Consider the following 13,230-nt stretch of genomic DNA (forward strand, 5'->3'; position numbering starts at 1 on the left):
ACACCCACTCAGTACAGAGCGCTGATGCTCCCTGGCCAGGACTGCACAGTGCTGTCGCTGTAGGAGTTTTCTTTGGCAAAGAGGATAGGGTAGCAGGTAGCATGAGGGAAAAGTGTCATCAGAATTTGGTGATAGATAGACAGATAGATGATAGATAGGTAGATATAGAGATAATTTTTATTGTGGTAAAAACATAACATAATTCACCATCTTAAATATTTGCAAGTGTATGGTGAATACTGTTAAGTATATTCGCACTGTTGTGAAACAGATCTCCAAACTTTTTAATCTTGTAAAACTGACACTCTATACCTTTTAAACAACTCTCACTTCCCCCCTACCCTTAGCCCCTGGCAACCACCATTCTACTTTCTGTTTCTATGAATTCAATTACTTTAGATAGCTCATAAAAATGAAATCATCCAGGCAGGTGCAGTGGCTCACACCTGTAATCCTAGCTCTTTGGGAGGCCGAGGCAGGAGATTGCTTGAGCCCAGGAGTTTGAGACCAGCTGGGTAACACAGTGAGATCCCATCTCTGTTATTAAAAAAAAAAAAAAGAAGAAATCACTTGGTATTTGTCCTTTCTTGAATGGCTTATTTCACTTAGCATAATATCCTCAAGGTTTACCTAATAGAAAAAGTTTTGAAGGAATGCATATTCGAGACAATAGCATTCTAATGAGTCAGCACACATGGGACAGCGTTAAATGAAGTGAATCAGTATGACAAAAAGTGAACGCCATCTTGGTGATTTAATTTTCGTATTATTTCATATATTCTTTTTTATTTTAATTTAGGCAGGCTTGGCTGGGTTTGGTGGTTCATGCCTGTAATCCCAGCACTTTGAGAGACCAAGGCGGGTGGATCATTTGAGGTCAGGAGTTTGAGCCCAGCCTGCCCAACACGGTGAAACCTGCTTCACCATGCTAAAAATACAAAAATTAGCCAGGTGTGGTGGCATGTACCTGTAAGCTCAGCTACTTGGGAGGATGAAGCAGGAGAATCGCTTGAACCTGGGAGGCAGAGGTTGCAGTGAACCCAGATTGCATCACTGCACTCCAGTCTGGGTGACAGAGAGAGACTTTGTCTCAAAAATAAATAAATAAATAATAAATAAATAAATTAATTAAAATAAATGGATGCGGGCTCTGTCGTCTATGGAGATGGAGTCATCCACATTATTTCATATATCCTATATATTTTAATACTTTTTTTGTTTGTGTCATGTTTTAGTCCAGGTTCCGGCTTTATGATTACATTGTTTTAGAAGCCCAGTGCAAGGGCAAAATCTTTAGAGTGGTGCTTCTGAAATCTGAATGTGAATCAGAATGACCTTGAAATTTGTTAAAAATACAAATTCCCTGGGTTCCAGGAGATTCTTATTTTGGGGTCTGAGGTGGAGCCCAGGAATCTGCATTTAACAAGCACTCCGGTGATCCTTTCCTTCTGAGAGACACTGCAAGTCTAAGCGGGGTAGAGCAGGGCCTGTGAGGGTGAAGCAGTGAGGCTCAACCCCTTTCACAGCTGTTGTAGCTTCTTTGGATCCTCCTGATGCATTGTATCTGGACTTTGAATAACAATTAAGGTACTCCGCCTAGTTCTAGAGTTCCTCACGTCCTTGCCTCAGCCCCGCCCAAAGACCATAGGCTTCCTGAGATACAGGCATTTTGTGGTACTGATCTGCATATCCTCAGCAGGGCTTACTTCACGCTCTCTCTGTTGTGAGAAGATGCACAATAATATTTGTCAAATGAATGAAGACAATAAGGACAGAAATGCAGTGAAAAGAATGTGACTGAAAGAGTCAGAGGGGTTTAGTCTTGGCCTGTAAGCCTAACAGCTGTGAGGCCTTAAGTTACTTCCTCTCTCAGGCTTTAGCCCTGCACCTGTGACATGGGGCTCAGTTTCTTCCTCCTTCCTCCGAGGGCTGCTGTGGGGTACAGATGACATAAGATATGTAAAAATGCCTGAAAACTGTGGAGCCACTCTTTTCAGTTGTGTTGAATATGACTGTCTTTTTGCTCTACGGAGTGTTAGGTAGTATGAGGAGGCAAAGAACACAAGGTTTACTTCTGGCTATTACCGAAAAGCAAATCCTATTATTTGGTATTTAAAAGAGCCACATGGATTTTCCAACTCCAAGGAGAGTGAAAAAGAAATTTAATACTATAAATTTATGATAGGAACAGTAGAAATATAAATAATGAACAGTACAAGGGAAGGGAGATTCACAGGAAAGCAAATTAACTAGGCACACTGCAGTTTGATTCTGACATGGGGATTTCCCGTAACCTGTAACTGCTTAATGAAATGACATCTGAACTTTATTGGCTTCTCTGAGATCACCTTAAAAGGTAGCAGGTATCTGATAAGATGAGCTGAAAAGCAAATTTATATAATATCCTTTTTAAAACTTCAAGGCAGGGATTATAACCACCCCCTAAACTGCAAAGAACCAAAAGAAGTTGGATCACATCCAAGAAGCAATGTGCCCCAGGTGGTAAATGCAGAGCCAGTCCACAGTCCAATGAGGAAAGTGAGAACAATGGAGGAGCTTTCCAGGAAGCTATGTTTATTCAGTTGAGCCAACTATCTCATTCTCAAATGAGGTCTTCCATTGTCTTGGCTCATTATAGGTTCTTACTGATAGGAAATAGCCTTGTTTTTTTAAACTGACAAATGAAAAGTTAATAATGATATTACTCCTTATTCAAACTTGATCAGGCAGCTTTGAGTTTGAATTCTCATCCACTTAAGGCAAGTGGCTTGAGGCAAATTTCTAATCCACTCAGGCTTTGATTTCTCTATGTGTAACGATACAAAGATTGGCAATATTTGTAAAGAGCCTAGATCAAATTGTAGTATTGGTGGTGGTTATATGAAAAAGAAAGACAATATTTGTGTTGTTATTTAGATACATAAATTAAGCAGAGTGTCTTCTTTTTAAAATTTTTTTATTGTTTTAAGAGATGGGGTCTGTGGCACTCAGGCTGGAGTGCAGTGGAAGGATCATAGCTCATTGCAACCTTAAACTCCTGGGCTCAAGTGATCCTCCTGCCCCAGCCTCCTGAGTAGCTAGGAGTATAGGCATATGCCACCATGCCTGGCTAATTTTAAAAATTTATTTGAGACAGGGTCTTGCTATGTTGTCCAGGCTGGTCTTGAATTCCTGGACTCAAGCAATCCTCCCACCTCAGCCTCCCAAAGTCTTAGGAATACGGGTGTGAGCCACTGTGCCTGACCATGGTAGTGTGTCTTGATGGTATAAAATTACTGTTCATTACTGTGTTAGATGTTTTTTCATTTTCCCATGGTGGCCTCCTTTGGGACTGTCCACGCTTTTGCTCCAAGAGTAAATCTCGAAGGAGCAAGCATGAGTGGGAATTTTCCTTGCATGCTCACAGCCAACCAAACAGCCCTATGTCTGTGATGAGATGCATTCCAGAACCAGTTGTAGGATGGGGTTGGGTTGTACCTACTGGCTGAAGTTTTTGTTAGATCTAGCATTTAAACTCACACTTGGTTCTGGGACTAGTATTTAAAAACTTCCTATTATATCATGTATGTCTTTATATTCCTAGTGCTTAATAAATTATAGTTCCTCAACTTTTGTTGATGATTTGAATAAGTAAATGTACAAATAAATATCAGGGAGTACAACAGCTCCATTAAATCATGTGGGTTTTTCCAATTATTTGCTGCTCTTTGTTTCTGGAACTGATCTGAGATAGATAGCATTTTGATGGGTGAACTTTAACTTACCAAGGCAGACGGAAAACAGGAAAACGGTGGGAGTCCCTATGACTAAAACGTATTAAGTCCATGATGGATATTCCAGGTGTTCTGGCAGGCATCTTCCTGGCCAAAACTTAAGCTGAATTTGAGCTCAACGTCTAATAACAGCTGGACTTGTTTTCCAGGGACCTCAAAGGTCAAACGTATTTTCTTAGATAGGTCACGTTCTGGGGCTTTTGACTCTAATGCAATGTGGGCAATGCAATGACCACGTTATTTCAGAGACATTGACTGGTCACTCAGGGAGTATCAAGGAGGCAAACACTTTGGTTCTCTTATACCTGTCACTCACGGGAAGCTGGTGGCTTAAAGTTTTTAAGACATTCACTTTGGTTGAGTTCTCCACCAGAAGTTGAGCAAGGCAGAATTGCAAGGGCAGGTCCAGGTTTTGTGAGGTCTGAAGCTTTAGACAATATAAGATGTCCTATTTAAGAAAAATAATATAAAATCACAAATAAAACACTAGATATGAAAATGAGAATTTAACTTGAAGCCCCAGCCAGGCACAGTCTCTCACACCTGTAATCCTTGCACTTTAGGAGGCTGAGGTGGGAGACTCGCTTGAGGCCAGGAATTTGAGACTAGCCTGGGCAATATGGCGAGACCACCCCTCTTTACAAAAAAAAAAAAAAAAAAAAATTAAAAAATTAGCCAGGCATGGTTGCGCACCTGTTGTCAGTCTCAGTGACTCAGGAGGCTGAGGCAGGAGGATTGCTTGAACTTAGGAATCTGAGGCTGCAGTGAGCTATGATCATGCCACTGCACTCCAGCCTGGGTGACAGAATGAGACCCTTTAAAATAAAAATAATAATAAATAGTTAGGAACCCCCCCCCTTACAAGTGGGGGATCCCAAAGCTCGAGCTTAATTAGCTTCTTATAAATGCACCTATGTAATAATGGAAGCAACATTTTAAGACAAAGGTATTTGTGCTATAATGTTGATGAGTGGGACATTTCTAAACATTTACCAGTAAGAGAAACACATACATGCTAAATGTAACTCCAGACATAGACATTAAATACCAAGTTTTCAGGCTGGAGGGAAGTGAGGCTGGGGGAAGACAAGGGAGAAGGGAACTGGTGACCATTAGGTACCCAGGAAGCCTTCAATTAGTTGGAATGTTTAGAGAACTCGGAATCCTTGAATTTACCTTCCAAATTAATCAAAACCCAAAAGAGGTAACTTATTGGTCATCAAAAATCCTTCTAAATACTGTTTTTTTCAAGGTTGCTGTAGGTTTAACAATTTTTTAAAAACTAGTGGAATTTACTGTGACATTGAGATTAGAAAAAAAGAAAGCAAATGAATTACTTAAGGGGGCAAGAACTATTTTAATGTGTCTTCTCCACTAGTATGCAAGCCCTCTGTGGCTTGGGTGACTAAAGTTGCCCCCATGCCTGTTTGGAATGGGTGCTGGCCTCCTTAACTGCCACTCAGAGATCGCTTGACCACTACAGTCATGGTGGGGATACCAGTTATTAATAGGTCATTTATGGTGAAGCTGGTAAACAGTAAGGGCTCAATAAAAACTTACTAAATGGGCCGGGCGCGGTGGCTCAAGCCTGTAATCCCAGCACTTTGGGAGGCCGAGGCGGGTGGATCACGAGGTCAGGAGATCGAGACTATCCTGGCTAACACGGTGAAACCCCGTCTCTACTAAAAATACAAAAAAAAAACTAGCCGGGCGTGGTGGCGGGCGCCTGTAGTCTCAGCTACTCGGGAGGCTGAGGCGGGAGAATGGCGTGAACCCGGGAGGCAGAGCTTGCAGTGAGCCGAGATCACGCCACTGCACTCCAGCCTGAGAGACACAGCGAGACTCCGTCTCAAAAAAAAAAAAAAAAAAAAAACTTACTAAATGGATGAATCAAATAAATACTTCCACTTTGAACAAATGAGGCCAGACTTAAAGTGGTTTTTATTCCTAAAGATTCTGTAACTGAATTTTGTCAAGACTTCTTTGACTGTGTTTGAGAATTCTGTCATGAATACGGCCGAGGTTTGATGGCAAAATGATTAAGAAATGAAATGGAGTTAATTTTCATTGAGTGCCTAACATGTGCCAGGTATCTTGCTTGAGTTTTGCATATTTACTTATTTATTTTAAAATTTATTTGTTTATTTTTCAATAAACCACCTACAAAGCTTCTGGATGTGTATTATTTAAGCTTTGTAACCATTTTGCAATCAAGGAAGCTAGAACTCAGACTTAAATAACTTGTCTATGGCCTCACAGGGAGCAAGTGGCAGAGCCAGAATCCAAACGCAGGTTTGTGGGTGCAAGGCTTTTGCTGTGACGCTGTAACCTCTCATTTGGCCTTTTCTTTCCAGCCAATGCGAAAGACACATGAAACAGTGACAGAGAGAGGCAGGAAGGACTATGAAGATGGGACAGTACAGTGAGAAGTCACATTGTCCGTCATCAGTACATCATTTAGGGCCTTAAATTGCCCATCTGTGAGCCCAGACGGTTGGACTGGATGACCTCTGAGTGGGGTGACCACATGGCCCAATTTTCCAAGGCAACCCAGACTTATACCTGTTTTGCCACTGCAACTATTAGCACCGCTTCCACTCTCAAACATGTTCCATTGTGGATCATAAATTCTAAGGTCGCCCTATCTGTGAGGTTCTTTCTGGCCCTTACTTTCTGTTATTTCATACTGAACCCAATAATATTTCTTTGATGACTGAAGCATGATAAAATTTCATTTTCCAGGCCTGGAGGTACAGGGAGGACAGTAGGTGAGGTGGCCCTTACTTATGTAGAGGTTGCTTTGCATTTCTGATATGGATATTTTTTCAATCTAGGAGCTAGTGCTCCTTTCCTTTCAAAGTACACTAGTACATCCCCTTCTAGTGGATTTGGCTTCAGTTAATTTGGGATCATTATATAAATATTTGTTTCCGACTTCACACTAATAGTGGCTGCTCCTTATTGAGTGCTTACACTAAGGCTAAATGCTGAGTGCATTATCTCATTTAATGCATATATTAATGCTATAAGATAGTTCCTCACCTTATAGATAAGGAAACAGGTTTAGTGAAGTGACTTGCAAGTAAGAGCCAGGTCTTAAGCTCTTAGCCATTCTTCTATATTGAGATCTGTATATACACATACAGCAGATAATTAAGAAAGTTATCAGGCTCCTAAATTCCCATTGGCCTTCCCTGTATTTATCAGTATCCATGCCAGTCTTTGTCATTTCATCATCCATTGCTTCAGCCATCCATCTTTACCTCTTCGTAGAAACATCTGCCTCAAGTAAACAGATTTTGACTAAGATGCAGATTCTCAGAAAAAACGAAGATTGGATTAGCAAGTAGGTGCAATGAATACTTACTTATACAAACCTTTTTTTGTCTTTCTTTTCCACAGTTGAAAACAGAAAACAGACCCTTGTTTTTTGTTTATATTTACATAAACAATACTTAAAAGAAAAACCACCAGTTGACACCATATCATTCTGCTTTTCTTTATTGTCTGGCTAACTTACAAAGATGCAGATGTCTAGGGGAGTCTCTACCCTACCATTTACACTATCCTGATGACACAGATACCAAAATGTGTCTGTTTACATAGTGCATGGCATGAAAAAAATGTTTTTCTTCCTCTACGGTCCTTGACTATAAGGAGGAAAAAATTAATTTCACGCCAACATTTTTTGGGAACTTTAACAATCATCCCATTTCTGCTACTAAAATAACAAAACTGGTATTACAATTTAAAATATAAAGACCTAACAGTTTTTACAAATATGCAAATAATCTGCTACTTAGACATAAAAAAAGTTGACTTCTTTTAAATCACAAAGTAAGGCACCATTGGATTAAACATTTCTCCTGGCTTTTACTAAATAATATGCATAGTGAAATAAATACTGAACACTGAGTTTTAATACTGTAATACATTTCAATATAAAATAAGAGGTGAATGTTAAAATACTGTATTACATGTTGAATACATTTATCTGAAAATTTTATGAAAAAAACACACATGTAAGCTCTGATTTCAGGGAAGAAAATATTCATTTTTGTAATTTTCCATCGTTTAAGATTTTACCACAGAACTTACTCAAAGTTTTAGATGCAATTAGGTTGCAAACTTTCAAAGAAAGGGTGTAGGTGTATTAATGAAACACTCACTTAAAACACTACATTCTAAAAGATCTCTATTCTGGATGAATGGCAACTTTGAGCTATGACCCTGTTTCAAATTTAGAATGGTACCTGCCAAGTTCAGATATGCAAAGGAATTTCCAATTGTTACTACCCCTTATAAAATTCAGACCCACTTTCTTTGAGTCAGACTTTTCTCTGTCATATTTTCTAGGAAGGGGAAACTCCATCTTTTGTGAAATGGGTCATTAGGCTTTATCACAGGGATGCTTTTCACTGTTGAAATCAGATAAAAGAATCCCAAATAAATGATGCTGCTAAATTACCAAACTGCTAGAGATTAACAAATTTTTTTAAAAAACCAACACTTTGCCAGGCTTGTTATACCTTATTATTTCTTGATTCTCTTTGAGTAAAAAGCCCAAATGACTGTATGGAAGACAGGTGAATGGTCGATGAGAGAGGAAACACAGGTTCTCTAATGTACTACATCAGGACTTTGGCAAGGAAGTTATAAAAATATATTCAAATCAGTAACTTCATAATTTATTAGACATCCCATTTATTAGAACTCTAAGTTCTTTTGCTTTTATATAAATGAAACATTTATTCTATAAATAGAAATGTATTTTTCAGAATTTTCTTTGGGTTGGGTTCTTGTTAGCATCTCCCAGTAATACATGAATAACATACTGAAACCATGATACAATGTTTAGGTAGATATACATATACATATGTGGTCATGTGTTTTTAAAAAACAAGTAATGGTCATTTTAAACAAAACCATATAAAATATCTAAGTGGAAATATTTTTTCCCAACTCTATAGCTAGATTTAAAAGTCCCAGTAAAATTTTGTAAACAAAATCATGTAAGAAAAGGCAAGGCTGGCTCTTCCCTATGGTCCTTTAGTGGAGCTGTATTTGCATAGATCCTAGACAAATGATGCAAAACAAATTCCCTCCAATTTCCACTAGCAATCTCCCTAATTCGCTCAACCCTTACATAAGAATCAGATTTAGATTTTTAGAGTTTTACCCACCAACTCAAATCTGTTCCCTTCTTCTTCCATGTTTCTGATTTGACACCTTTCCCTGACTTTCTTCCCCTCCTACCAAGCCTTCCTAGTGTCTCCCAGCCTCAGGAACTTGCTCAGCCCGAGAGGAACAAAGGCTGCTTCCATTTCACAAGGCAGAAGTCCAACTGACAAGTGAGGGCGTGCGCCAGCTGGTTCTGAGCCCGGAAGTCCCGACAGGCTCTCCGTTTCTTTTCAGTGGCTTTATTCCACATGACTTTAGTAAATCGTACTCAATTAATTTCTGACCTTGGTACTTTGAAGCAACACTTGTATACAGATATTAAGGGAAGAGGGAAGATAAGAGAGCAAAATCGAAGGTCAAACTGTGTGTCAAACAAGGTACTGGGTCCTAATTTTATTTTTAGTTGCCTCTTGAATCGCTCAAGCCCATCTTGCCTTTTTTGTTTTTTAAACGAGGTTTCTGCACTAGCTTCCATCTTCCAGACTTATGCTGTCTAATCCAGTAGCTACCAGCCACATGTGGCCACTGAGCACTTAAAAATGTGACTAGTCCAAATGGAGATGTGCTACCAGTAAATGTAAAATACACTCTGGATTCTGAAGATTCGGTACCAAAAGATAATATAAAATATCTCATTAAAAGTTTATGTTGATTACAGGTTGAAATACTTTGGATGCATATTAACTTCACTTGTTGAAAATATACTAGAAATGTTGAAGTTGTATATGGGGCTCACATTATATTTCTATTGGACAGCTCTGTCCTGGAGCTGAGCTCGGACTGCCAAAGATTGGACATCCTGTGACTGCAAAAGTTTCCTGTGAGCCCTTACTCAGCAGCTTGCTTAGGTGGTCTGTGGTTCATGGAAACAGACAGGAGGCCAAGCATGCGAAAAAGGAATGGGAGAAAACAGCTCTCAGGGACTTTAATAATTACAGTCTGTGGCAAATAAGCAGTGAATGTTTGGATTTGGTTGGTGGAAAGCTGGGATGCAATTCATCTCTGCCTATTACCACAAAAGCCTATCGACCCCGGTTGCAGCTGAAGCAAGCAATAGCCTGGAGAATAAACAATATGAAAAGCTAGGTGCATTTCTTACCGATTCCCACGCACACACGCATATTCCCACTCACCCTCCCATCTTTCCTCCTGCCCATACATGGGGCACAAGGGAAGAAGCGGGGAGGAGGGTGTGCAGTTCTTAGCAACAGAAGCAGCTCTTGAGCTTGGGTAGAGAAGAGCAGGCAAAGATCACCTCGGGATGGGAGGGAGTGGTGGGGCACCCCTTTCTCTTCGGTTGGATCCACCTTGGTGAAAAAACAGACAAAATATAATTTTGGTTAGAAAGCTGATGTTCTCATTGTGGAAACTCGGGGATGGTTGCACGGGTACCAACTACCTCATCCCTATGACCAGGGCTGTCAGCTAACTGGCATATGTTGTGGATGAGAAGTGAGAGGTGAAAAGAAGCAAGTAATGTTCTGAATAAACATCATGGTGGATGATCCACCACTGGCTCCCAAGTACTTGTACAAAGTTAAAAAAATCATTTTCTTCTTATCACAGTGTGTGTTTATTATAGATTTAGAAAATATGGATGAGTAAAAACAAAGAACTCACCCATTCCTCCAGCACCCAGAGATAACCAATTACGTGTATATTTTTTATTTAGGAACAGTTCCCCGTTTTCTTCCAGAAATAAGATCATGTAATCAGTTTGAACATCTTTCAAAGGCATTACTCTTTGCAAAGATTATTAATGACAGACTGTATTCCAAAATATGAGTACACTACAGTCTACCTAGTCAATTCCCTTTTGTTGGGCATTTAGGTATCTTCTAATTAAAAATGAGAAAGCTTGGCCGGGCGCGGTGGCTCAAGCCTGTAATCCCAGCACTTTGGGAGGCCGAGACGGGTGGATCACAAGGTCAGGAGATCGAGACCATCCTGGCGAACACCGTGAAACCCCGTCTCTACTAAAAAATACAAAAAACTAGCCGGGCGAGGTGGCAGGCGCCTGTAGTCCCAGCTACTCGGGAGGCTGAGGCAGGAGAATGGCGTAAACCTGGGAGGCGGAGCTTGCAGTGAGCTGAGATCCGGCCACTGCACTCCAGCCCGGGCTACAGAGCGAGACTCTGTCTCAAAAAAAAAAAAAAAAAAAAAAAAAAGAGAAAGCTTTTCTGACAGTAGCCATCCTAATGGGTGTAAAGTTGTATCTCACTATAGTTTTATTTGCAGTTCCCTAAAAATCAGTGATGTTGAGCATCTTTTCAAGTGCTCTATCAATGTGTTCTTTTAAAAGTTATTTATGGCCCTGTTGCGGTGGCTCACACCTGTATCCCCAGCACTTTGGGAGGCTGAGGAGGGAGAATGGTTTGAGCTCAGGAGTTCGAGACCAGCCTGGGCAACATAGCAAAACCCCGTCTCCAAAAAATTAGCCAGGCAGGTTGGTGCGTGCCTCTCCCATAGTCCCAGCTACCCAGGAGGCTGTGGTGGGAGGATCACTTGAACCTGGGAGGTCAAGGCTGCAATGAGCCAAGATTGTGCCGCTGTACTCCAGCCTGGGTGACAGAGTGAGACCCTGTCTCAAAAACAAAACAAAACCAAAAACCAAGCTATTCATGGGCTATCAGTCCACTGTAACTAGGCTTAAAACCCATTCACATAAAAAAAATTCATTTACTACACAAACATTTGTTGAGAAATTTTTTTTTTTTTTTTTTTTTTGAGACGGAGTCTTGCTCTGTCACCCAGGCTGGAGTGCAGTGGCCGGATCTCAGTTCACTGCAAGCTTCGCCTCCCGGATTCATGCCATTCTCCTGCCTCAGCCTCCCAAGTAGCTGGGACTACAGGTGCCCGCCACCTCGCCCGGCTAGTTTTTTTTTTGTATTTTTTAGTAGAGTCGGGGGTTTCATTGTGTTAGCCAGGATGGTCTCGATCTCCTGACCTCGTTATCCACCCGTCTCGGCCTCCCAAAGTGCTGGGATTACAGGCTTGAGCCACCGCACCCAGCCTTGTTGAGAATTTAACAGGTGTTCGGCATGAGGTCAGGTGCTCAGATGCTGTGAACAGGTCCACCCGGTGCACGTGTCAATCAGGTAGGTCTGCTCTAACCACTACTCTTGAGACTCAGTGGGCTGGAACTGGCAGATTCCTCAGTAGGGATCTTGATAGGGACCCTACTAGTCCACTTAGGGATTTCTGAGAAAGAACCAAATTTCTGAGCAAGGAAAGGAGTTAGGAGAAAACACTGAAAGAGGCGCCTCTTCCTCTTACCATCCCAACCAAATATTTTCTTGGGCAGGCATCTGAGAAAAGACTCATCTGGATGTAAACCAGACACCTATCATGGAGCCCTGACCATCAACTGACCCGCCACAAGTGGTTAGTAGAATGAGGGCTGGCCTAGTCCAAAGCTGTAATTAGAATACACTCCAAGTGCATTCGGTACTGCTCAGGGCTGTCTGGGTGTGCTCTCAGGCTGTGGGCTGGGAGGCTGAGGTTGCTGCAGAGCAGAGGAAAACTTGGTACTCGACAGTGCCTTATTTATTTTTGTTAGATGATACATTATCATTATAAAATATTAAACATGCCTAATGCTGGAAATATTTAAGGCAAATGTACAAAAAAATTTTGGTAGACGGCGGAAATTAATTCACCAATTTAAAAACTACTTTTAGGCTAGGTGTGGTAGCTCATGCCTATAATCCAGTGCTTTGGGAGGTTAAGGCAGGGGACTACTTGAGGCCAGAAGCTCAAGACCAGCCTGGGTGACACAGAGATATCCTGTCTCTATAAGAACATTTTTAAAAAGAAATGCTTGAAAATGCCCTTTATGTTTCAGGCTCTGTGCCCCTCAAGGAAGATGCAACAGTGAGCAGGACACAGTTCTAGTCCTTACACTGCCTACTTGAGTCTTAAAGGAGGATGGGAGAAGAAATAGGCTTAGCTATTACATTAAAAATCTAGAGGGTACAGGGAAGATGGTCTGTTACCAATTTAAAAACACAAATAATATTTAGAATAAGAGGAAAATAGTAAGTCAGAAAAAATATTTAGAGTCTATATGAACAACTCCTTAAAGTCAATTCGTTTATTGGTGCCCAAGAAGGAAGAAGGGTTGTACTCTTATCAAACAGAAGCCCTTCTTCTGGTGAACACGTACACACACACACACACACACACAGAGAGCATTCAAAGATACCTGTCCCATGTGAAAACTTACTTTTTTTTTTTTTGAGACGGAGTCTCGCTCTGTCACCCAGGCTGGAGTGCA

The 13,230-nt window shown here is 40.9% G+C and overlaps 1 protein-coding gene across 7 annotated transcripts in view; it reads right to left on the minus strand.

Moving 5' to 3' along the window:
• Positions 1-7,258: 7,258 nt before the first annotated feature.
• Positions 7,259-13,230, minus strand: part of WIPF1 (WAS/WASL interacting protein family member 1) — a 118,157-nt gene continuing 112,185 nt past the window's right edge. For all 7 annotated transcript variants that reach the window (XM_005573525.4, XM_065525665.1, XM_074009477.1 and 4 more), the window contains one exon: positions 7,259-10,261. In XM_005573525.4, the coding sequence (XP_005573582.2) occupies positions 10,206-10,261 (56 nt within the window). In that variant the 3' untranslated portion in view covers positions 7,259-10,205. The remainder of the gene's footprint in view (positions 10,262-13,230) is intronic.

Source organism: Macaca fascicularis, chromosome 12 (genome assembly GCF_037993035.2).
Source record: "Macaca fascicularis isolate 582-1 chromosome 12, T2T-MFA8v1.1".
Taxonomy (NCBI): domain Eukaryota; kingdom Metazoa; phylum Chordata; class Mammalia; order Primates; family Cercopithecidae; genus Macaca; species Macaca fascicularis.